This window comes from Vidua macroura, chromosome Z (assembly GCF_024509145.1).
Source record: "Vidua macroura isolate BioBank_ID:100142 chromosome Z, ASM2450914v1, whole genome shotgun sequence".
Taxonomy (NCBI): domain Eukaryota; kingdom Metazoa; phylum Chordata; class Aves; order Passeriformes; family Viduidae; genus Vidua; species Vidua macroura.
The window spans coordinates 53,844,725-53,870,859 of NC_071611.1; the positions used below are offsets into that span (position 1 = coordinate 53,844,725).

At 37.2% G+C, this 26,135-nt stretch overlaps 1 protein-coding gene across 1 annotated transcript in view; it reads right to left on the reverse strand.

Moving 5' to 3' along the window:
* The window catches only part of PGGT1B (protein geranylgeranyltransferase type I subunit beta), a 37,098-nt gene that overhangs the window by 6,951 nt on the left and 4,012 nt on the right, over window positions 1-26,135 (reverse strand). Inside the window, 7 exon segments of the mRNA XM_054003297.1 lie at window positions 871-979; window positions 1,282-1,466; window positions 3,136-3,181; window positions 8,748-8,880; window positions 10,345-10,496; window positions 16,175-16,242; window positions 25,034-25,152. Of these exon segments, the coding sequence (XP_053859272.1) occupies window positions 871-979; window positions 1,282-1,466; window positions 3,136-3,181; window positions 8,748-8,880; window positions 10,345-10,496; window positions 16,175-16,242; window positions 25,034-25,152 (812 nt within the window).

Sequence of the window (26,135 nt, forward strand, 5' to 3'; positions counted from 1 at the left end):
CTTGAAAAATTCTGAAATGTTGTTCAAAGTGAAATTATCAAAGGATTAAATATCAGGGCACAAATCTAAACAGACTCTTCCTTTATTATGACTAAATTTTTACCTTATTTGGTCACTTTACTAAGACTGTTTATCTTCTCTGTACAAAATGCCATGGGCACTGAAAACACTACTAGCACAAGCTTTGTTTTCAGAAGTTTGCAATACCTTAACTGAATTCTAACGACTTGTAAAATTAAAAGATTTTAGCATCCTTTTGAGTTTTTTTTCACTACTTCAAATTATCCACTTCTGAAAGCATAATAATTGTCAGACATACTTGTATAAACACAATCTGTAAATCATAGTACATAACTGTGTAAACTTTGACTGTTTTTACATATACCAATGACTTCTGAATAAGCTTAAATTATTAATTTACTAAAGAAACAAATATTTTGATATATTAAGCTCAATTTACAGAGGTTACAATATATCCTTTAAGCAGAACAGTTAAACACATATTAAATAGACAGTGATACTCTTTCAACACTAATCTAAACAACAACAGCTCACTTCCTCTGTGGCTGAAAAGGAAAAACTTCATCTTTCTCTTTCCCCTTCAAGAATGAAAACTTTTTTATATTTTGAGGGTGGGGTTTTTTTGTGGGTTTTTTTTGTTTGTTTGTTTTTTGTTTTGGTTCTTTTTTTTTTTTTTGTGTGTGTGGTTTTTTTTTTGTTTGTTTGTTTGTTTTTGGTTGGTTGGTTGGTTTTTTTCCTGGGTTTTTTTTTGGAAGGGTATGGTTTCCCTTACACCTCTCAGATGTCTGACTGCTGGAATTTATTTCTTACTTAGAACACACTCACTGCAATTTTTAGAAGTTATTTTACCTGGATGGCTGTCTGGCCACTTGGCAAACCCACCAACAAGGCGATCTTGAGTTGACAGGATGTAATTTCGGTTTTTCTCAAAATTTGTATATTGGAATATGTTCAAGAGCTGAAAAGAAATTAGATTGTAACAGTGATTTAAGTCTCAGTATACTTTTAACACTAAGTCTTAACTAAGTCTTAGTATATTTTTAGCACTAGAATACAGTGCCTATTTTTGAGATAAGCAGTAACAGCACAGATAGCACTAATCTGGTAAACCTCCATTTCCTGTATTTTATGCAAGATGAAAGACATTGGTACATATTGGTGCATTTGTGTCAAATATCTAAGTCTTTCAAGCAAAGAAAATACTGCTTAAAGAAATCAAAACAAGTCAATAACTATCCCTACACCTGTTCTGTACACTACCTTCAATGTTGCTCCCACCCAGAAGGAATAGCAAGTGTCTACAGGTTTGTTAGGTCGTCCATGGTAGCCGTTCTGTTGCCTCATTATACACCATCTTCTTATTCTATTCAGTTCTTTTTCTGAAAAAACTTCCTCCAGTTTGCCCATCAAACACAGTGATGCAATACCACAAAATGTAGAACCACCTGTGAAGAGAGAGTAGGGTTTGCTATGCTTTGATACACAGAATTTCTGAAGCCTGTATGATCTCAGTCAGAACTTTAAGCTATTAGCAGTTAAATCAATGGACTTTTGAAAGTATGAAAAAGTTAATTTTGAGTCTAAAATCCAAATAAATAAGAACACTCTAGTTCAGCAGGTATGTCAAAGGCAGGGAAAAAACCCTCAACCCAGCTCTTGTGGAAATAAACCAGCTCATTTTCTTAAAGCTGTTTCTTCTCACAATGCTGTGCAATTTACATTACAACAGTCTAGAAATAAGTAAACAGAATTGCAACAGAAATATTTCTTCACTTTTAACTTAAAAAAGAAAGCTGTTGGAATGCTAGCAATCAAACTGAAGCAGAGATGCCAAAGCCAGCCTAAGACACAATCCCCCAGAGAATATAAACAGACAGAAGTGTCTGGAGAGCAGGAGGAGAAAAAAAATTCAAACTAAAATTATAAAAAAAAAAAAAAAAAAGTGCACAGTTAATATGGTGAAAAGACTCCTGGATTCTCATGGTTGTAATACATACAAATTGTGCTTTGAAGGAATTTTTTGCTGTGGAGGAAACTGCACAATAAAAAAGATAAACTCATGTTCTTTGTATAGCCCAGGCACCACTTTTTAAAGCCCATCAAAGTTTATTTTGAGTCTAATACCTGATAAAATCAAAGGCTAGGAAAGACCAAAAGTAAACTGCTGACAGAAGACTTGGGCCCCAAAGTTCCTTACAATATCCTGGTGCTGGAAGACCCCAGGAGCTGTAAGATTATTTTCACTCTGATGCTGAAATGCAGTGCTGAAGTACTGCTATTTTTTATCACTAACATTCTACAGAAAGTTAATTAACCAATTGTTTTAATATCTAGGGATACAATTTAAATTTTTCAGCTTTATTGATCCAGCAAGAAGGAAACAGACAAAATCCTATCAAAGCTCAATACTACGGGTAAAGATAACAAATGTTTGACAGGATCATAGAATCATTTAGGTTGGAAAAGATCTCCAAGATCATCGAGTCCAACCGTGGACCAATCACCACCTTGTCAAACGACTACAGCACTAGATTTAGTATCAGTCATCTAAAAGCCAAGAACGCCTCTGTCACAAGCAGACTGCTACTTCATGGCATAGAAACATTTTGCTTAAAAATAGCAGTCTCTTGGGGATTCCTATCTTCAGATCTACCAACTCTTTACAAAAATTAACTGTTGCTTCAAGATTTGAACCCACAACAAATGCTGTATCTATCAGAGGAAATGTTTCTATGTTTTACCAAAGCTGCTGAAATTGGAAATGATCAGTCATATGGCACAAAATCTCTTGCAGATAAAATCCTCAGAGTAACAACGGCATGTGTGGAAAAAGTTTGCTCTGTCAGCAGCAGAACTACAAGAACTACACACAACACCTTTCAACAAAACACCCTTGAGGTAAGAATTAATGGGAGTGCTAAAAAGCCCGTCTGTTCAGATATTAAGCTAGATCTAAAGGATGAAGAAGTGATATTTGAAGGCATGTTTGGATTTGCTCCTCCTCACACAACTTCCTTAAAAATCAGAAAAGAAGGAAAGGTATGGCATACCATGCACCTCCTACAGCATTTTCAATACCACTCTGAAAGGTGTAGAACATTTTGACGTTCTTACCGTGGGATTCCAGTCCAGCTCCCTGTGCCAGGCCATTATCATAAGACTGAAGGAAAAAAAAAATCCCACAAAGCAGTTACTTTAGAACAACAGCACTTTGACAGACATTGCAATTTCTTAGTTTACCAGCAAAATTATCATTGCCACAATTTAACCTCATTAAATTCTAAACCTCCAAAATTTCTTGCCACAACACAGTTGTTTTTCAGCTCTTTTTCAATGCAGGAAGTTTTTACTACTTTCATGGAATTGATTTTAGTTGTGACATATGTTAGAAACCTGAAAAAGGGTAAGCCACAAAGAAAAAACCATGTAATGCAGGTATAAAAAGACAAAAATGGATATGTAATCAAAACAAAACAGAATTAAATAAATAACTTAATTTGTGTCTAATCCAAGAGCAGTTTAACATTAAAAATAAGGTAAAATGCAAAGTATGACTGTGTGTAGAATACTCAAATTCAAGCATTACTTTAGTAGGAAGCAAGTACATCAGGCTTTAAAAAACAATGAGAAGGGAACCAGAAGCAAGAAGGAAATTGTAACATGCACTGGAATAAACTTGAATTGGCCTATAAAATATTACTGTTAAAAAATACCATTACAGTGCTGAAAAATCACTCTGTTAAGTGCAACGGAAGGGGAAACTCAAGTCTGACAAAGCTCCAAGAGTATCATAGCTCATGCCTATCATGAGCAATCTAGGAACACATGTATATGTAAGAACAATAATCTTTCTTATAAGAAATTATTCATAAAATGAAAAATATTTTACAAGAGTTCATAGAATACTTAATTAATGATCTCTGAACAAATACAAAATTTCTTAGTAGGAACAATGAGGTGTAATTCGTGAAGTTAAATTACACAGGCCCTATGTATTCTACATCAACTGCTCAATTAATGATTGGATCAGTATCTGATCAGACACAAAGCAGCAAAAATCTTTCCCCCACATCCTCCAGGCGCTGACTGTGAATTTCTCACGCTTTCTCTATAACAGTGGCTAGTAGATACAGGACACCTTGACAAACCAATAATGACTCCCATAGTCCTAACCAAATAATGGCTACAGGACTATTGTATCTTTAGAAATTACCTAAGGATTATTTTGTACATCTGCTTTTAAAGCTGACATTGAGAAGAAAAAAGTAAACAGAAGAAGACATAGAAGCTACACTAAAACTGTATTCCTGGTTTTGAGTTGTTGCTGCAAGCTGAAGCAACAAAAAATACTAATATCTGATACATACACTTCAAGCTGCAACTTGATTTCTCAGGATTTAACCAGTAAATTTTAGTAATCTCTATGAACTTGTGAATGTTAAAACATACAGTGTGAACTCTTCCTTTTTCACTGCCTTTTGAGAATGCAGTACAAATGTCTTACCACACTCCACAGATGTATTAATTGCTAAGAAAAGGCAAGCTGATTAGCAAAGCTATGCTGGCAAAGCTAATTAACTCGACAAACAGCAATATTAAGAGGAAGTGGCTTGCTTTATGTATGACAAAGTAATTAGCTCTGGAGAAAAGCTGTTAAGTGTGCATCCCAAACACTACTATGTTGGGCTGTACAATTAGCTTTAGACAATAATTAGACTCTAATAGACAATAGCTGACCCTTGGCTAACTGACACCAATTTATTTACAGACAGCAGCTGCTCTCTGGGGACTTGTGTACCTTAAAGAGCTAGGGAAAAGACTCCAGAAATTGTATGTAAAAGGACCTCTTGATTACTGCAACATCACAACTGCATAATTAAACACTATTCTCAGGAAACGTGCAAATCCAGTTGGGTAAAATCTTCAAAGTCTACAAGTTTTACAACCAGCTTAACTATCTCAACAGACCAATACAAGTGCATTTGAACAAGACTACACTAGAAGAAGCAGATGATATTTTTAAAGCTTCTTGCAATATCTCTACTTAAAAAAAAAAAAAAAAAAAAGCATTGTTGCAAAGATCAGTGTTATTGAGTCTCTGGAAATCATTCAATCATTGATTAGTGTTATATCTGAGTTTTGAGTGTGAAAGACAAGAGTCAATCTACACTGCTAAAAACTGTGTGTTGAAATCTGACTATTTTACTGACAATAAAACTGGCCCAGAATTATTTTTGTGATCAGCATTGCATAAGCACTTTTTAGTTGAATGACAACAAGAAGGCTATCTATTCTGTATGAAGATTCAATTATTTTTAAATGTTCTTTTTAAATGTTTTTAACATTTTAAACATGGTTTATGTTCCAATCTCCTGCTGTTCTTGACATGCCTAACTAAACAAATGCACTCCCTCATTCAGCTGTATTGAACTGTATGTCACAATTCTTATACTGCATCAAACAAAGCAACAAATTCCAAAGAATAAGCTAAAAAACCCACAAGCTTATTACAAAGAGTACTCTGGTTAACCAGTTACATTACTCTCAACCCAGATCAGTTGTACTTCACATGTATGGCAATTTGAAAAACTGAAAGAAGTTATGTTAACTGTCACATGCTTCATCTAGGTGCACATGAGTGACATACAACAGTAAATCAAAACTACATCTTTCTGTCAGAGCAGTTTGGTACTGAGCAATGCAATCCCTTTTTTTCTATAACTAAAGAAAATGACAGAATGAGGTGACATTGTAGCAAAAGAGGAATAAGCATTTACAACAACACCTATAGCTATATTAATTGTATAGTTAGTCACACAAGGAGTAACAAATGAAATAACCTCAAACAGAATTTACTTTAAATTGTTCCATTTTATAGGTTAGTTTTAGCACCATCTACAAAATCTTAATGAGAGAAATCAAGCTAATATTCTTGGATGCCACATTTCACCCTTGTGTTTATTTATGAGATACACTTTAAGAAATACTTGGCTCCTGTAATAGGTAATTAAACTGAAATACAGCTCAAGGAAAGTGGTGGAAAGAGATGAATGAATGAAAGGAAAGAACAAGCACTGCTGTGAAATGATCTTCACAATGGGCTAGTCCCTGAATGTCTGAGACTTCTTCAGACATATTCACAGCTCCAAATGTGACCAAAGAGGAAGCAAATGTTTTGTGGCTTTTCCTAGAATCATCAGACACCTTGCAACTGAATTAATTCACAGAAATACTGGTGGGCCAAGGAGTGCAAATCCAGAAAACACAGACATAACTAGTGTGCATGTGCATACCAACCCTGCAGTGAACTCACAGCACACCAGTAGTTTAAAGAAGTCCTACTGAACAGAGTGTAGAATTAACCTACCAATTCACAGTAAACCTGGACAAAAATACAGCATGTCTTGCTGCACATTTCTACATGCTAGAATGACTGCTCCCTACAGAGCACTGCTAATAGGATCTCTCTTAAGTTACTCTCTGAGCTAGCCAGGAAAAGACACAACCTCTGTGATAAGCCATAGTGTCTTCTGAACTTTGACCACACAAGTCTCAGTTCAACTTTACTGGTGAACTGAAGTATTAGTAGGAGGCCTTCCAAGACGTCTTGCCATGGTAAGGCTTCAATTATTTTTTTATGGTATCTATTTTTTCCAATAGCAACATAATGACTGGAATTTGCAGGTGCAATAATTAATGCTAAGCTCTAGAAGCAAAGTATAAATTTGGTTCAAGATCACACTACACAGTAAGTCTCTAGTACCACTTCAAAGCTCTAAACTTTAAAAAAATCTCCACTTGTCTGCTCTGTTAATGGCCTCATCTGATGCTCTCTGTCTGTTCTGTCTTAGAAAGAAATAGTTGCTTCTCCCTCTCTTTATTTTTTCAGTGCAGCCTTTTACATTACATATCTCTGTCACACTCCAGTTAACAGTGTCATTTCCAGAATAAAGATTCATAGTATATTAAATACTCATTTTAGACAAGCTGATCTGTACCTTTCACACTTCAACTCAACTTTCTTTGTCCCCTTCCTAGTTCCACCATTTCCTTTGGGATCAAAACTGCACTCAAATGTTTATAAGGTTAACTAACAGACAACGTGATGAACTACAATGAGGATTTTGCTCTTGGGTTTTGTTTTCTATTATTTTGTAACATTTGACTCCCTATCTCTGCTAAGCTATTTGACTATTGACTGATGTCAGTAAACATTAAGGTCCAGAAATAATCAGAGAACGAAGAATGCTCCTAACCTAATCAGTAAGAGCAAGTACTCTGCCTAAGCTCCTCTCTCAGACTGTGAAAGGAGAATGGATAAATCATTGTCCTTGTGCAAAACCCACTCTCAGATTTAGCAGGACTATGCTGAGAACCCATGCTAACTAAGGTGACCTACCAGCTATGGGAGAAGGGCTCTTATGGAATGCAGGGGAAGTAGATTCCAGGATTGTATAGAAACCCCCTTATCATGGACTGTTTTCTGGGGAATGCAGGGGTGAGCATAACTTACTATGGCATGGCTAGGGAAAGAGCCAATGGTAAGAAACAGAAATACCAAAGCAGACTGGGGAAGAACAAGTATGGGGAAATGGAGGGGAAAGTGGGATAAAAGGTGCTACTAGGATGTGAACAGACTGCAGGTCCACATCCTTGTATGACTGAGCCCTGACCTTGATCATCTCAGTCTGTCCAGGACTATGGCAGTGTGCCAGAAAGCTTCTTGAGGTGTACAGTGAGAAATACCAAGACATCCAACTACCTCCTTTAAAAATAAACAACAAATAAAAACCAATTTGGCCTGAAGCAGGAGATTTTGAAGTCTTTTTTAGAACTTGTTTCTCACATAAATTTTACAATCTTGCTGCTGACAGCAACTACTGAAAATAGTTATTTACAACAGAAGTTGTGTGTCATCATAAATTTGGATCTTCTTTGTGGACCACAAGAGTTTAATCTGTGTTTACTCACAATCAGAGAACTGCAATTTTCAAGATTGCTCAGCTTCCTTAAAAAGTTGTGTTTCAATCTTTGAAAATATAACTCAATTAAACTAATGAAATAACATGAAAAAAACCTGAAAACTCCTTTACTCCAATCAATATGAAGACAATTTGCACAGACAGAGAAAAAAAATGAGTACATACTCATGAATTTGAGTATGTACTCATACATACTCAATGTATGCATACATTGTATATATACAATGTATGTATATATTTGAGTATATTTTTTCATTCCAAGTATCTAATAAATAAATTATTAAGTGCATTACTGGAAACACTTAAGCATGAACTGGTGTCAACAATCAGTTTATTTGAATCTGTGTATCTTTTAAAAGCAGTACTACAGCTCAATGAAATATGAAGATTTTATTAGTACACTTTTCAAAAGTGCTTTATGCACTTTTTCTAAGTTACACAAACATCATACCTTAGTTTTCAAAAACTTGCTTTCAATTGTTTAATTATTTTAAATAAAGATGATTTTAACACAATTAGCAGTGAACAAACACACCAAATAAAATTATCTTGCTAGCACACACATTTTAATGAAAATACAAATGCAAAAAAACCAATGTACTTTGTAATTCTCAACTCGCTAGAGCAGGAAGAAAAATAAAGAACCATAATACAGTTTGGATAGACATTTTTTTAGCTATAGTTAAGAAAAAAAAGCTTAAATCCTTAAAGCATAGGAAGAAGTGATATTTTGTGAACACTCACCATACTTCTTCTAATGTAGTCTATTGCTTTCTTCATATCCATGCCTGACCAGTTATCGAGCATGTAGCAGATACAGGAAGCACAGTACACAAACCTCATATCATTCTCACTTCCTTCCAGCACTGCACAGAAACTGAAAGAAACATTTTTGTCTTTAGACACTGTTTTGCCTGTTACACCAGAAAATATGAAATGCAGTTCAAAGAATTGCACAGTGTTTTCTTTAAAGATTAGTTTACAGTAGTCTCATAAATATAACCCAAAGCTACACTAGATTTTCTTTTTAGAAGAAGTGATTCTAAACCAAGGAAAATGCATAGAACTCTAAACATTTAGGAGCCTGAGAAACTATTTCCAGCAACATAATGACACTGGTGTTTATTTATTCCAAGATGTTTATGCTTACAGTCTTTCACCTATTACAGTATATACAGATAAATGACTTAACATTTTACCTTTTTGGGCAGAATTCTTTGACTTCCTAGGAATCCTAATTGCTCACAAGGCTTTCTTTCCTTACTGCATATTTTCCTATTGAGGACCAGTTTCCCAGGTATGTATAAAGGTAGTTGTTAATATTACCATTTCTAATACAAATGGTGAATCAGTTTTTCATTAATTATTGTTACAATCTCACCAAACTCTATGAACATTTAAATTTTTTTGTATCTGGGTTATTTTGGCACAATCTCTGAGACTCCCAAGATGATGATGGTTGCCCTCCCAAGATGATGATGGATGGTTTGTATCAGAAAGTGGCCAACAGAACTAGGGCAGTAACTACCCCCTGTACTGGGCACTGGTGAGGCCACACCTCGAGCTTTGTGTTCCGTTTTTGGCCCCTCAAGACAAGGAAGACCACTGAGGTGCTAAAGCATGTCCAGGGAAGGGCACCGGAGCTGGGAAGGGCTTGGAGCACAAATCTGAGGAGGAGCAGCTGAGGGAGCTTGGAGTGTTTAGCCTGGAGAAAAGAACACCCAGAGGACACCTTATCAGTCAACTACCTGAAAAGTGGCAAGGTGGGGGCTGGTCTCCTCTCCCAAGTGGGACAGAGGAAGTGGCTTCAAGTTGCACCAGACAAGGTTTAAATTAGGTATTAGAAAAAATTTCTTCATCAGAACGGTTGTCTAGCACTGGAACAGGCTGGCCAGGAAAATGGTGGAGTCACCATCCCTGAAGGTATTTAAAGGACATGTAGATGTGGCACTGAAGGACATGGTTTAGTGCTGGGCTTGGCAGTGCTGGATTAAGAGTCGGACTTCATGATCTCAAAGTTCTTTTCCAACCTAAATGCTTCTACGATATACAAAAATAGGTAAATGGTTGAATTAACTGTGACAATAAATAAACCTTTAATTGTTTCTTCCAGGATTTGCTGCTTGGCAAGCCTCCATTTGGTTCGAAGAGCTAGTTAGTATCCTCTGATGACTTAACTACTTCCAAGAAGCCAGCATATGTCCTATGACTTATGTGACTACCAACCAAATTATCTTCTAATAGAACAACAAGATTATAGCTACTTCTACAAAAAACATGTTTCTTATGTTTCATTCCACCTGTGGGCTGTGGTAGTTGCAGCATATAAAATATCTTTTACCTTCCATCCTCCAGCTGGAGAGCTCTCAGTCCTGCCAGTATGGCATCTTTATTTACTCGACTTAGATCATCTCCAAGAATAACCAGACATGATAGTCCTGTGTAAGTCATTGCTATGTGCCCACTATCATAGGGATGAGATATACCTGGACCCTAAAAAAAGAGGAAAAAAAAAAGAAGTATTGACACATCACAATAGCTTATACTACAGCAAAGCTTTTTTTTTTTTTTTTCTTTTTTTGAGGTAAGAGGTAAACTAATTACTTTTCCCTTCACTCATTGTGGTTAAACTGAAGGTATCCTGCTCAGCTTTCCTAATCAAACTCTGCTCAGCTTTCCTTATAAAACTAAGCTACTGTATAACTCTGCTGCTCTTGTAAACACTTGGTCAGGAGGAAGCTTTGGAAAAAAGCTTTGTCAAGAGCTCCATTTGCGAAACAGCTCCATTTGAAAGTTAAGGAAAAAGATGGGATGTACTCAACTGTACCCAAGTTTGTTCTGACACATCACCGAGCATTAGCTTCCTGGCAGCTGGGTAAGCACTCTTAAACAGCCAAACTCTGGAGGCCCCTCAGCAGAGATTTTATAACATAATGATCTACAAGTAAAAAGCAGTGAGAGATTATTAGTAATCTCTCCGTCAATTGAAGCAATGCCAAATTAGCCACTTACCTACTTTCACATCTATTTTAAAATAATAATCAGAGTTCAAACAAAGTATTTATATACCAAGTAATCACTGAAACATAGAATATCCTGAGTTGGAAGGGACTCAGAAGGATCATTGAATATCAACTGAGAAGCAAAAATTATAGTTAAAGGCTGATTAGTCCCACAATACAAGTCATAGTAATGGGCAAGGGATTGATACAGCTGTATTTTATAGGCCCATCCTGGACTGTACCACTTCACAGAAATAGAGACCACATGTAACAAGATGATACTTGGGATGGTTCAGTTTGGAGCAACTGGAAGATAACTATTTTAAACACAATAAAAGCTATTTCAATAGCTTTTTTCAGTAGTAGAGATAGATTTTTAAATTATATTTTACTAGCATTATTGCCTAATCAGTTGCAATTCTTATTTTGCAATTCATCCTAAAAACACAAGGAAAAAACAGCATAAAACCAAATTTAATATTATGTTATGTGTAATTGGTATTTTTCAGGCAAGTAATGCTTATTTCTAAAGCCAAAAGGTTTTGCTTCTAGTAAGAAACTGGAAGAAAAATTGTTATTACCCACTGGACAGCAAAAGACTGCTTTCACACAAGGGAATCAAAGACAATTGGGAAAGGGAGGCAGAAAACAGGGTGAAATGGGTTCAGCAGCACTGAAAAAGCTATGTAACAGAGAAGGAGAACAGAAGAGTGTGTGCTGAGAGCTGCACCTCCTCTCCCTTATTTCCAGTCCTGGACCCTGCCTCTTGAGGTGGCATCACAAATCTCAACAGCTCCCACTCCCATCCCTCTACTGCCAGTGCCCCCATCACTGTGTCCTACCCTGCACATTAAATAGATATTTAGGGCACATTAAATTGCTTTTAAGTGGTCTCTACTGACCTGAGCTAATGCACTGGTGCAGACATACTCTGAGAAGACAACAAAGGGGGTGTGGCCAGGGCCTCTATGCCCTTTGGCTTTTGTAAGAATTAGTCTGTAGGTCCCACAGGAAAGAGATTTACTTGGATCTCAGAGATGGAGTAAACAGTTCTGTTCTGTTCCCACAATCTCAGCCTTCTTTAAAAGAATTAACACTTAGAAGTTGGGGGTAAGCTTTCAAACATTTAAACTTGGCTCAGTGATGTGACAGTGTTCCCTACTACATCAATTAGAACAGCTATTAAAACATAACTCATGACCACCAAGAATTCCCAGTGACCACTGCAGAGCCAAGAAACTCTCTCTGCTGCAGAAGCATGGGTAAGATCTCTTCAAACACTAATAAAGAATGATACTAAATATGCACTTGCGCTGGCGCAGTCCCACTTTCAAGACAGGGTTCCTTCACACAGGTGCCAGTCCACACACGGAGCTAAGTGGTTTTGAGATGTTTGCACAGCGGTGTGTGCTGGCTGCAAGGTCCACCAAGTCAACACACCTGGTTACAGCCAAGAGGCAAAACTATACTTTCAAAATACACAAGTATTTAGTTATATAATTTCTAAATAAATGCCTACTTCATAGCTATTTGACAATCTATCTTTTGTGTGTTTTGATGTATTTCACAACACATTTTACAGGTGTTCAGTTGGTAGGGGTCTTCACTTGAACAAGGATAGCCTCAGCTTTAGAGGTGTGTTTTTCACATTATAATGAGTTAATTTCACATGATTTCAGCTAGTTTAGCTAATTTGAGTAAAACTTACAGTACACTGCCAAATGCAGTATCTAGCCACTAATTCAAGGTGTCTCTGCTTCTGTATCTCTTTAATTGTTTCAAAACTATTCTGCAAGACCTTGACATTTCTCACTTTGTGGAACCACAAAATGGCCTGGGTTGGAAGGGACCTTAAGGTCATCTCGTTGCAACTTCCCTGCCATGGACAGAGACACTTTTCAGTAGATGTTTGCTTAAAATAAAATGTATATGTAGTACAGAGATATTTTGGCCCAGGCTTACCTAGGTCATTATAGTATTTATTTTTATCTTACATTTACTTTTATATTCTATTTATTGTTATCTTTTTTGTGATTCACTCTGCAAAATATTTAGAACTATTCATCTTTCACCAGTATCAGTGTTGCAGCCTTGAGAAAATACAATGTTGTGTCAGGAATACAAAAGACATCTTTTTTCACCCCAAGTGAAAGCATATGTTAATTACCACAATCTTACGTAAAAGTTGCAGCTATTGAAAACTAAATTCTGATTCACAACACTTTCAACATACTGAAACTGAATCACAATGCTTTCAGCATATTGAAAAGATCTAGGCCTATCTGAAACTTTGAGTGGACTGCTCACCCCTAAATTAAAAAGCTAGTTTAAACTTCAGTAACATCAAATCCGAGAGACTTCAAAATCTGGAGCCATTTCAGTACACAATTATTTTCTAATTCTAAAAGTAATTATGTTTTGAATGTGACAATAGAGAAGTCATTCTTAGCCTTCATTCACAGTTAAGACTGTCACAGCTCATGAGGGCTATGTTGTGAGTTAGTGAAGTGGATATGCTTTTGTTTCACTTTTGCTTCTGTCCCAAAAAGCTGCAAAGACACTACTGTCAAACACCTCAAAGGCAACAGCTAAAACACCACAACTCCCAAACCAAACCCAAATGACCTGTTCTTGAGAGATTTACTAAAGCTGGATATTCTAACATAACCCTGACATTTTTCTATTATATTGAAGGGCCCCTAGTGACTGAATAGATTTGGCTGTCTCTGGTATGGCACTTTCTTAGAGTTCAAGAATGAAATCACTGAAGCAGCATGTAATAGATAGCAAATGTCAATGCAAGTCCAAAATGCTTACAGGCTTTTTCAAAAAATATTTTTCATGGCAGATTTAATAGAATACTTCTAAATAATGAAAAAAGAAAAATGATGTGACTGTAAACACATCCTAGAGTCATGGCTGTGAACTTCCAACTCTTTTTTGTCTGAGTTATTTCAGAACACTTCAGGCAACAGTGCTGAAAATGCTTTAAACCTTTCATTGACAATAAATCAAACAGATGCAATCCCTCAAATGCAGCTACAATGAAGAAAATACTGCAATGCTTGAATAAAAACCACATCCATGTGCAAATAATTTTCTAGAGATAGTGACCTTGTAGCTAATTTCTACAGGTAACTTGATGCCACCCCTTTATCTCACATGTATATTGGTCAACACATTCTAAGACACCAATGGACAGCAACATATTTCCAGTAAAGATAATATTTCAATATGAAGCATTTACTATTGGAAGGTGAGAATTGAATTAAAACATCAGAAAGAGCTGGGAGGGGAAGACAATGCTTTGCCAATCTTACAGACTTTTTGACTTCATGGTCCTTTGCAAGATCTCAGAACTATATCCAGAATAAACTCTTCAAGCTTCATACACTGGGGAGGATTTGAAAAAGGTTTCCAAAAGTATGCACTGATTTAAAATGCGACACTGTAGAGCTGCTAAAGGTGTGATACAGCTGGAAAAGGAAAGTAAAGGCTAGCATGCAGGAAGGACTGCAAAAGTACTGCAGTACTGCAGTAGTTCTGTCCTGTGCTTGAGAGTGAAGAATCAAATCGGACTGAAAAGTGGATGAAAAATCTGTGAGAGCAGTAAACTAGCCTCTGCTAACCTCATTTCTGTCTTTTATTAAAGGTATTTTCTTTTCATATGGAAGTTTAAGTCTCTTGAACCTCAGTTCATTGGGCTTCAAAGCATCTGTTCTTATTGTCATGACAAACAGGGACAAACAGATGTGCCTAAGTCTGGGTGGGTATCAGGTGCAATCAAATATGCACGATTCAACACAGGAAAAACACAGAACTGGAATACCAGTTGCAGTTGCAGACACTGACTTTGGAAGAAACAGTCAGGCCCAGTCTATTAATACATGCCTCACTGGCTGGTGTTACTGCCAAGATTTTAGTTGGTTTTTTGACAGTGGAATGGCCTATATGGCACCAAACACATTGGCATCAGATGGGATTCACTTTTCTGAAAGGGAAAGTGGACAAGCTCCAGAAGTGGGTCATGAGAACCTCATGGGATTTAACAAGACCAAGTGCAAGGTGCTACACCCAGGTCAGGACAATCCCAGACTGGGAGGGAACAGACTGGGAGAAGAAGAGAAATCATCGAGAGCAAAGGGCCTGGGAGCCCTGGTGGATGAGAGGCTGAATATGACCCAGCCATGAGCACTCACAGCCCAGAAAGCCAAACGTGTCCTGGGATGCATCCAAAGCAGCATGGGCAGCAGGGGAGGAAGGGGATTCTGCTCTGCTCTGCTGAGACCCCATGTGGAATGCTGTGTCCAGCCTTGGGGTCTTCAGCACAGGGAGGATGGGAACGTGTTGGAACACATCCAGAGGAGGCCACTAAGTTCATTAGAGGGCTGGGGCACCTCTCCTATAAGAAAAGGCTATGAGAGTTGGGATTTGTCAGCCTGCAAAAGAGAAGGCTTTGAGGTGACTTAATTTTGGCCTTACAGTTCCTGAAGGGACCCTACAAGAGAGATGGAGTGAGACTTTTTACCAGAGTAAGCAGTGACAGGACAAGGGGAATGGCTTCAAACTGAAAGAGAGCAGGTTTAGATTATGTATTAAGAAGAAATTCTTTACTCTGAGGGTGGTGAGGCATTGGAACAGATTGTCCAGAGCTGTGGAATCCCCATCCCTGGAAGCATCCAAGGCCAGGCTGAATGAGATTCTGAGCAATCTGGTCTAGTGGAAGGTGTCCCTGCCTGCAGCAAGGGGACAGGAGCTAGATGATCTTAAGGGCACTTTCCAGCCTGAACCTTTCTATGATACCAAAGAAGAGCACGTTCTGCATCACTTAATTAGGGCTATTCTGCCCAGACTCTCTACCTCATGATAATTCTTCAGCTAGAGAAGTTTTCCTTTGTTAGTAGATGACCAGAGAAGGAGGAGACTGCACTGAGATAAGCCACGATTTGTGAGTCGGTTCTTCACTGCTGTGAGAATTTAAGTTCTAGGTATCATTTTAGTATGTTTCTTATGCATGTTTCTTAAAAGTTCTGCAAACATTTCAGTATTAACAGTACAAAATTCCTTGCCTTTCAGAAATTCTGTAATTATGCAGTTAATATTATAAAAAAGACACAAGATCATTTATTGCCTAATTGAAAACATTTAACTTATACATTCTTAACTGACCTTGGAAGGATTGAATGGCATCCCTAAATATGAAGAACCTCTGAATCCACAGCGATTCATATTTGATCCTGGAAAAGATTAAAACAATACTCAACTAACTTGTTTTGTTGAAACATTTATTATAAACCATAATTCTCTAATGAGATCAAGACACACTAGTTCAAAAAAAAAAACCACAAGCAAACTTAACTTACTTACTGCTGTAGTGACAAAACACAAAGCATCAGTTTTTGTTGGTTTCTTTTTTTTTTTTTTTTTTTTTTTTTTTTTTTGGTGGAAATACAGTTTGTGGCACCACCGACTTGTCTTCCATGCTCACAAGAAAAAAAGAGAAAAGGACTGCTCCCCTGGGAAAATGGCCAGAGTTAACATATTTTTTTTATTCCTCTCTGGATTCTTGCCTGGTAATACCATCTGTTCCCAAGCAGAACTGTTTCAAGATACTTCGCAACATGTTCAAAGATAAACAATTCGCAGTTTTAAGCACATTGTAGCTATCAAACATTTCTGTCAGTGATACAGTGTAATTTGTTTCAAACGCATCACAATACCTGATCATGTAGCACATGAACCAAACACTGTCAAGAGTTAAGTACAGCTTTGCAGGACTCAAACTTGCTTTTGCATGGCAAAACCTCAGTTGTTTATTGCTCAGTGTCTGAAACTAAAAACCTAATGAATGCCATAGTCAAACAGCAGCTGGGTGTTCTTAAATACAATCCACCTCTTTTAAGTTATTCAGCCTTTAAGTTAAAAATCCTCATGGATATTAGAGAAATTTGCACCAGAATAAATAAGAATGAATAGTTATAAAGCTGAAAGCTCTAACTAACATCATATGCAATGTGACCTATAAGCTCTGGTGTAATTTAGCAGCATATTACCTTCTAATTCTAAATATACTCTGTATATATGAAAAATTTAAACTAGAAATGTTTTATTAGCTTAAGAATTTCAACTTGGCCTGAAGTATGCAAGTTTCTCTGCAAGACAAGTCTTTGGAGCTAACTGACATGGAGTGAAACACCTGCAATTCTCCACCTCTTCCACAGTTCAGTCAGAAGTCCTTTTCAAAGATTCTACACATGTAACAAAAGCAACTTCAGCCTGCTTAAAAGCTGGTGTGCCATAGTCTGATCTACAGAGAGGAAACAGAAAGAGAAAAATTACTAACTGTTTTATTATAATATAAACATTCTCAGCAGAGAACATTTGTCTGTTCACTTGCAGAGTCAAAAACTTGCATTTCATGTTGCCTCAGCCTCTAGAAAGCACGAAAAATTAAATGAGTCTTAAAGACTAACCTAAAGTCTCAAAGGACACTGCCCAAAAAAGCATCACAATTTCAAAAATGACACAATGTGAAAAAATCAGTGAGAGAAGACCTAGAATTTCTGCCCACTAAGTCCCAGATTTCCTAGACAACATAGTGGAAAAAAAAAAAAAAATCACCATTCACATTCATTTTCAGTAAAAATGAACCTGTGTCTTAAGTGCTTAAGCAGACTAGAACACTCACTTTAACATGATACTGGTGTGGAAATCCTTTATCCAGGAAAGACTTATTGTGCTACTAACAGAGCTATTCTGGCCTGCTGCAAAGGATACATGTTACAATTAAGACAGCTCTGCAGCTGAACAGAACTCTGCTGACAGTTGGCTAGATGGAAGGATTCATCCCAGAAATACTGATCCCCATCACTGGCCATTTGGAGTGTAGCTTATAATTCATTATCAAGGTAGAAATGGCAGCACGAAACCCAAGTTTCTGTGCTGTTAGTGGGTCACTCTGATTGCCAAATCATAGATGTTATACAGATAGATTTAAAAATAAAGTACATTAATGTAAACATGATCTGTTACTCGCTTTAGATGTTCAATTTTCATGTAGTATTTTAAAACCTTTCTTGTACTACTAAACATCTATCAACTAGAAAAAAACATTTGCAACTTTAAAATTGGATTTAGATTTTTAACTGTATTGCTATGAATTTAAAATCTATTTTGACACTTTTTGTCAATACTTCTCATCTCCCACTCCAAACTTGACGCACTGGCTCCTAGGAAAAACAGAAGACCAGCATGCCCTTTAGGGAAAACTTTAGGGCAAACTTTGCAGGGAATTTTATCCTGTCCTCAAATACATTAATGTGCTTCGAATAGATGCTTCCTAGACTATTACACGTGAGTTGCTAAATCTCTAGTCACAATATGTTGGGGAAGATGAAACAAGAAGGCCTTATAGTTACGATTGCCTAGCGGGGGATTGGGAAAGTGCAGAGAATGCGAGCCAGATTGAGATGAAACGAGCTTTGAGATGACAGACCATGGCTGCTAAGTAGCTAGTGGGCAGTGGTGTAGCTGGTGGAAGATAACTCCCTTTTTTGACCCACAGACAAAGCAAAGGGTCAGATAAAGTATTCTCATTCCTCAAAAATGTAGAGTTTTTCTCGCACCTGTAACCCTCCCCTGAAGTATGATGCATTTGTAATCCCATTGGTCCAAAGTCCTTTTCTGCACCCACCTTCAAGCCCCCTTAATAAGGTGTACCTGAGAAGCCGGGGCCATCTTCTTTTTCTTCTTCTTGCTCTTTTGCCTCCCTCTTGGACCCTCTCGCTATCTCGCTCAGCCCCCACTCCTTAGGGCCTGCTTCGGGCTGTGCCTGGCAGCTCCGAGCAGGGCCCCCACAATAAACCGTATATCCTAAGACCGGGCTCTAGAGATCTCCTGTCTCCGTCTGTCATGACCATCCTGGACCAGCGCTCGCCACAACAATACATGAAGTAAAAAATAGAATTCTGAGTTGATAAAGGAAGCATTAGAACAGGAAGTGAAAACAGCTTGCTTTTAACCACGTGACTCTGGTACACTGATGTACTGTCTCAAAATGTTTTTTTAGCATCCTGTGAGCATGCAAGTTGGAAATCAAATGAGAACAAAAGGTGAGTTACAGGAAATGACTGTCTTTCAGTTAATGAAAAAAAACTTTACAATGTGAAATTTCATCTTCTGTAAAATTGGCTTTACTATTTTATTGCAATTTACTTGTATTTCTTGTTTTACGTAATAGCTTAGTACTTCTAATCAAACTCTTCACTTTCCTGAACCAAAAATGGGCTGTCAGAATCAGAAACAGAATTAAAAACGAAATAGACCCAAATTAAAAGGATGTGATCGCAGCCTATGTCCCTTGTGGAAAAACTGCTGGAGTGGCCAGTTCAGCTCCAGCAGAGTTTGCATCAGCTCAACTGCAGCTGTGAAATGGTACCACCTGGTGTTCACTTCCACCATCAACCTTACTTAGCCACTTTCTGCAGGAGCTTAAGACAGAGCAAAAAGTAACAAATATTTCATAAACTGCTGTGGTGGTTTGAAAGCTGAAAAAACATACCTGGAAAAACCTTTCACATTTGACAACTGAAGAAAACTGACCCTTTTCCAAAACCAAAAGACTTCATGCTTAAATCAAGAGCTGAAACTTTCCTGGGAAGAAAAAGCTGTTACTTATTTGTCCTTAAGCTATGTAAAGTCTTTAGGATATGTAAAAGAGTTTCAAGCGATGACCACAGAAAACTTATCCTAAGAGCTTTTTTTTTTTTTTACAGACAGAGCATTTCTGTTATTTATATTTTATGATTTCTCCTACATAGAAGGACTGATAAACTTTTACCACTAATTTTTCACATTCAGATTATCCATGCATTCCTCTGGCTGCAAGGCTTGTCTCCTTCTGCTAAGTACAAGAGTTTACATACATAACTAAAATCTTATATTAAAAAAATCACAGCTTTAACATAGGCTGATTCAGTCAGTATATCCAGATAAAAGTAAACATGAGCTCTTCTCACTGAACTATAGCTTATAATTGTACCTGTAAATCACAGCACTAGAGGATGTCACTAAATGCAAAGTTGCATTCTCTAAAATGGAAGTCCATTATACATCCAGAAAAATACTTTAAATGTAGCATAAAAGAAAGTTATGCTGGAGAAAAATTTGTATTTTTGCTCAAGAAACTCATGATCAGAAAGCTCACATGCATCAATGATTTTTAAAAAGTCAGTGTCATTTTATACATTTTTTTCAGTACTGCCACATAAGAAAGAGTAATTAATACAAATCTAAATTTAGACTCTGACAGAAGTAAATTTTAGGTCTGTCATGTAGCATACTGGTTTTCAGTCCTGTATCCATGGGTCCTGGGGATTCAGACCAACAAATAAAATATGTTTTGGTATTCCTTTTGGTTCCATTTCTTAGTACAGCAAAGCTAGTGAAGCATCCAGCTGTCAAAAAGTACAATTTTCTTCCTTCTCCCGTAGTGGGCTGGCACAGACACTTCCAATCAACTCAGTTCACCAATGCAACACAAAGCTAACCTTCTGTTAGATAAATAAATGTGTGTTTTTCTGCCACTGCAGCAAGCTCACAAGCAGGGTCAAACAAATGCCACTGTTCCTATGGGGGAGGATGGCGGATGAACCTGGCCAAGCAGTGTGCTTCCACTGTGTAATTAGATTACTTGAGTACAAAGCTCTGGATTCACTCTCTTTTAAAAGTGCTGAACTGGCCTGAATGTGACTTGCAAAAACTGGAATACATCTTTCTTAAATTGCTATGAGCTGCACTTCAGGTAGTTAAAATAAATTTTAAATTCTGTGAAGGAGCTGCGCTATGAGAGGAAAAACAGTAAAACACTGACATGACAATGATCTTAAGAACAAGCAACTAGTTAAAAGAAGGTGTTTTGTCAACCCTTTCCCAATTCCACTAACACTTCAAAAAATAATGTTTTAATCTAAAAACATATAATTTCTGTGACCCTTGTAAAAGAACATTACCATCCTCAAAATGAAAAAAGAAAAAAGCACTATTTAAGATTTCAACTTCTTTCTAAGAGGAAACATACTTAGGTCTTCCTGCAATGAGCACAAAGAAAACAAAAACACATAGTAGTTCTGCACCTAAGCAAAGCATTCACTAAAAAGGGAAGGAAAGGTAACAATAGCCAAAATCTGTGCAAGATTTAGCCAAACTATTTAGCATGAGTTATAGAAGACAGGGGCCCTTCAAACAAGCAGAAGGCAGCAGTAAGTGGAAGCATTCAGTTAAGAATGTGCTTCTGTGTGAGGCTCAGTTTGCACATGTGACATGTCATTCCATCTGAATTAGAACTGGTATTGAGCCAGTCTCTGGAAGACTTGAGCTAAAATTATGGTACCAAAAGGACACTTTTTGTTTGAATCACAGCTACAATAAACCCACAGAAGAATACAGTCTATCCTGACAGACCTTAATCTCCAGATTCCTTAAGTGTGTTTTGATTAGGCCGACAGAGCGTATGTTTGCATTCTTACTCAGTAGATCAAGATCTCACCATTAGTGAGTTTTAATTTCACATAAAATTTCAAAGGCTACAAACCTCTGAAGTGATCATCAGCCATCAGACAGACATATTATATATCAGTAAAATACAAATATGTCACTTAAGACTATCACAGGGAGACTTTATCTAAGAAGTGCTCTAAACCATCAAATTTTGAATTTTCTAGCAGGTTCTGTAACATTCTACTGTAGTGGGTTGACTCCAACCAGCATCTAAGGCAAGAAAACAGAGATGAAGAGAAGACTCAGAGTGAGACAGACACAGTTTGATAGGTAAAGCAGAAGTTGTGGGCACACAGCAAAGCAAAATAGAAATTAATTTACTACTTCCCATCAGCTGGGCAGGTGCATAGTCACTTTTCAGAAAGCAGGGCCTTGGCAAGTGTTAAGGGTTACTCAGGAAGGCAGATGCCAGAACCACGAATACTGCCACCTTTCTCCTTCTCTTCCCAAGTTTTTACTGCTGAAAATGATGTTAGATGGTGTGGAGTGTCCCTCTGGACAGTCCTGAGGTCAGCATGGGTCAGCTGTCCTGGCTGTGTTTCCTGCTATATCTTATATATATATAAGATATATATATAATCTTACTTACTTACTTACTTACTCCTGGGAAAAGAAGTGCAGAGGAGGCAAACAGAGCCAGCCTTGACTGGCACTGCTCAGCAATAGCTGAAAGACTAAAACATTCTTTTAGTACCAGGCTCAAAACACATCAGATTAGAGGCTACTATGAAAAAAAAAAAAAAAAATTCCAGCCCAGCCAGTACACCTACTATAGCAGTTATTGATAAGAACAAGCAGATACTAAGTTTGCGGAACACCAACTACTCTGTCTCCCATCCACTAGAAAAAAGACTCTGAGGTAGCAGTAGTTCTCAGAACAATATGAATTCACCATCTTAAAAAAATGCTTTAAATAAAAATCAAGTTAAGTGCTGTGCATAAAGGAACCTTTGGAGGGATAAACATGAAAAGCAAAGAAATTTATTTTTCTAATAAGAATTACAGGAATTCTCTTTTTGACTGATACCAAATTTTTAGAATTCAACCATTGATGCAATCAAGAACAAACCCCAAGAATCTGTAAAAACATATCATCATTTAAAATGTAGCTTTTAAATTGGTTTCAGTCCCAGAGCCAAACTTAGTGAAGATTTTCATTGAATACAATGCAGTTACTTTAGATTGGTGGAATTCATCATTATTAAAGAGTATTTTAATTTAAATTTTTGTAAACCAATATTCAATGGAAAGAGACATTTATCAGAATGCATGAAAAAATGCTGCAATAGCATGTTTCTTTAAAAGTAAAATGTTGTGCTTTATTTTTTTGGTTTGGTTTTTTTTTTAATCTAGACAGATTCCAAACCAACAAGCTAGCAATCTCCTCTTTAACTGGAGATATACAAGCACTTTGAAACCAAAAACTTCAGTGCTGTAGCCTACCACAGTTTAGTCACTTCTTCAAAGAGGCCGAAAGAGGGAGTAGGAGCTCTGCTGCTGAGAGGCTGCCAATTAACAAGCATTGCACCCACTCAGGATTAGAAAACAGAGAGCCAATACATTCTACTGGAAGTAGGCATTACCAGAGTATAGGCGTTTCCTTGTTCACATTTAGTCATTCAGTATCCAACCTGCTGCTATCAGCATAATTTACATTTTTGCACTTTCTATTGTCCAACAGAAAAAGCAAAAATAAAATACAAAATGACACTGAAGTTTTAGCAGTGTTTTAGTTTTAGCAGATAAGAGCAGTGTTATTACCAAAAGCATAGGAAGAAGAAGAGTTATTACAGTATGATACAAAAATACAGGACTGAAGGGCAGCTTGTTCTTCTAGTGAAAACCAGATTTTTTACTTGGAAAGCACAGAGTGCACTGCCAAAAGTGCCCTCACCAAAACTCCTCTCAGTTTTATGAGGGGATGATTGCTAGAAAAAGGAGCACATCTCTGCTGAACTGTCAGCCTCCACATCTGCATGCTGGTATTTTTACTGCCCTCCCTAGGAGGCTCTAGACAATGGCAATATTCTAAAAACTGACCAGGTAGAATCCCCAGAGAATTACTGCATACTATCAAAGACAAACAAACAAACAGAAATGCCTGTTCTAATCTCTCTTCTTGGAAACTTCCCTATTCTTTTGGAATTAAGTCCTGAAGACTGGGATAAAAGTCACAAAGTGAGCAACTCCTAGAAACAAAGCATGTACACTGTGGAAGGATTTCTTAACAATAAGGCAAAGGAATCTTCTAATAGTTAAAAAACTTTGTAGGAATATTTGTGTAATCCAAACTCCTGTTTTTCAAGAATGAATCCTGGAATGCAACACAAGAAAAAAGAAATCTATCAGAACTAGTTCCTGTGGTGGATCTGATGGTTTCTAAATCTCCAGAGTAAGAAAAAGGATTTTTTTATTACTAAAAATAAAGCATCAGCAGTCCTGACTTCCATATGCTTATTTCATTAAACTGATTTCAGAGACCTAATTTGTTGTATTTAGACACCCTATTTGTTGTATATAATTAAAATAAATAATAGACAGAAACACACAATTTTCTGCCTCCGTCCATCCAAAGCACATGGATGGATGTATTCATGAGTTTAGACAGGCAACTGGAATTGCCTTTTCTCTAGAGACCACCAGCCTGGAGCTATGCCCACACCAGCATTTAACATGCCAGCACCTTCTGTCATAGAGCAGCAGTGCCTCACCCACATCTCCCTCCCTCCTTCCCACCCCTTCTAGTGCTACCAGCCATTCACCTGGGCTGCGACAGAAAAAACTGCCAACACCAACTAGCCCACAGGAACAGCACCTCCTTAACTTCTGTCAAACCAACCAGGAAAGGGACATTTCCTGCAAGTACCCTTGCTATGCACATTCCAATCTGAGGACAGCTGGGATTCAGCAGCAGTGTTATTCCTTCTCAAAACCTTGGGTAACTTCAATCTTCACAGATCTAAGGAACATCAAGCAGGGACCGTGTTTATCCTTTCTCCTTACAAAAAAAGCAAACCTCCAAACCTCCAAAAGCTGTTGTAAAAAACCACACCTGCGATCACAGCTCCTGGCAGTGGAGTGGAAGTCAATATAATCACTATTAGACTTGTAACAGTTTTACAACATATGCATTTATTTTAGAAGCAGGTGAAATATTCCTCTGAAATGCCTAAAGGTACAACTTCATCATACTATTTTATATTATTTTATACTATTTTATATATTAACATAATAAAATATACTTTATTATACTATTTTATATAGAAAATTATTTTTTGCTTTTTCTAGCTTTATTACTTGTGAGGATTGATATCCAAGATCTGCTCAACATGACTACCTGAAATTATTGGGACTGTACTTCAGGAAGGTCAACCTTGTATTTTATAAAAACAAGAGACATCCACTATTCCCCAAGTAAAAAGCAAAAGTAAAAATGTTAATATCAATCAAAAAAACTAAAAACTCACTCACTGTCTTCTGTGGGAAGGACCTGCAGGGAATAAATCCATTCTATTATATCATCTTTGTTCACCACATCTAAGGAATCCAACATATCCAGACCAGAGAGTGCGAAAAATGCAATTGTCAACCTAAAAGAAAAAGATAAGACTTACACTTCCCACCATAAATATCATGGGGAAATTAACAAATGGTTGCAGCAATAGACACATCTATGAATTCTCAGCCTTTGACAGTGGTGCAACACAGAGCCTAGCTTAGAATATGTGAAAGCAATCTACTGGACAAAACAATGTTCTTTGTACTGAAAACACTTCTCTGCCTCATCAAGGTTTTTCATATAAGCTGCCCCTCCTTTTATATAATAATGATATGTCAATTAAAAATTTACCTAAGGGCCTGTTTACCTGAAAGAAAAACCCAACAGAACAACACACTACGAAGTAAACTAGGTTACGATATTAACAAATGGAGCACTACTTGTCAGTGAAGAATTCTTACAAGAACAACCCCCTAAATATGCATTAGGTGCATATGCAAGGTAACCCTTAACTATAGTAAGCTGCCTCTGAGTCCCAAACCCAATTTCAGATGCGTACATGTCAATGTCAAACAGCAAAGCCTACTTTGTAAGCAAACAATGCCTAAATAAGCATATAGGATGAATTTAGAGGTAATTATTTCTGGTCCTTGGGTGTAAAGCAGCCTCGATGACCACCTTACTTAAACATCTAAAATTAAGCATGTCACATTCAAGTAGCCAACAGAGCAGCGGAGTACCTAGCACGCTGAATGTCCTTCTTTCCTACAACTTGCTTCCTTCCATGAATGTGTGCTATCATACCTGCTAACTAACAACTCCTTTACTGGGTTTGTTTCAAACCACTGTAGCCACTCACGGCATAGCCCTCCAACAGTGCATTACTCACTCTGACAGAGCACCAAAGCAACAGCACTGGGTTAGGACTTTGGAGAACTTATTATGAGAGAAAATGCTCATGTAATGGTACCTTGGATGTTCTGACTCAGACTAAAATTAGCTGGATGTTTATTTTGCCACTCACACTTGTCTGCTGATCCTTCTAGAAATTCTTGCTCTCCATACACCAGATAA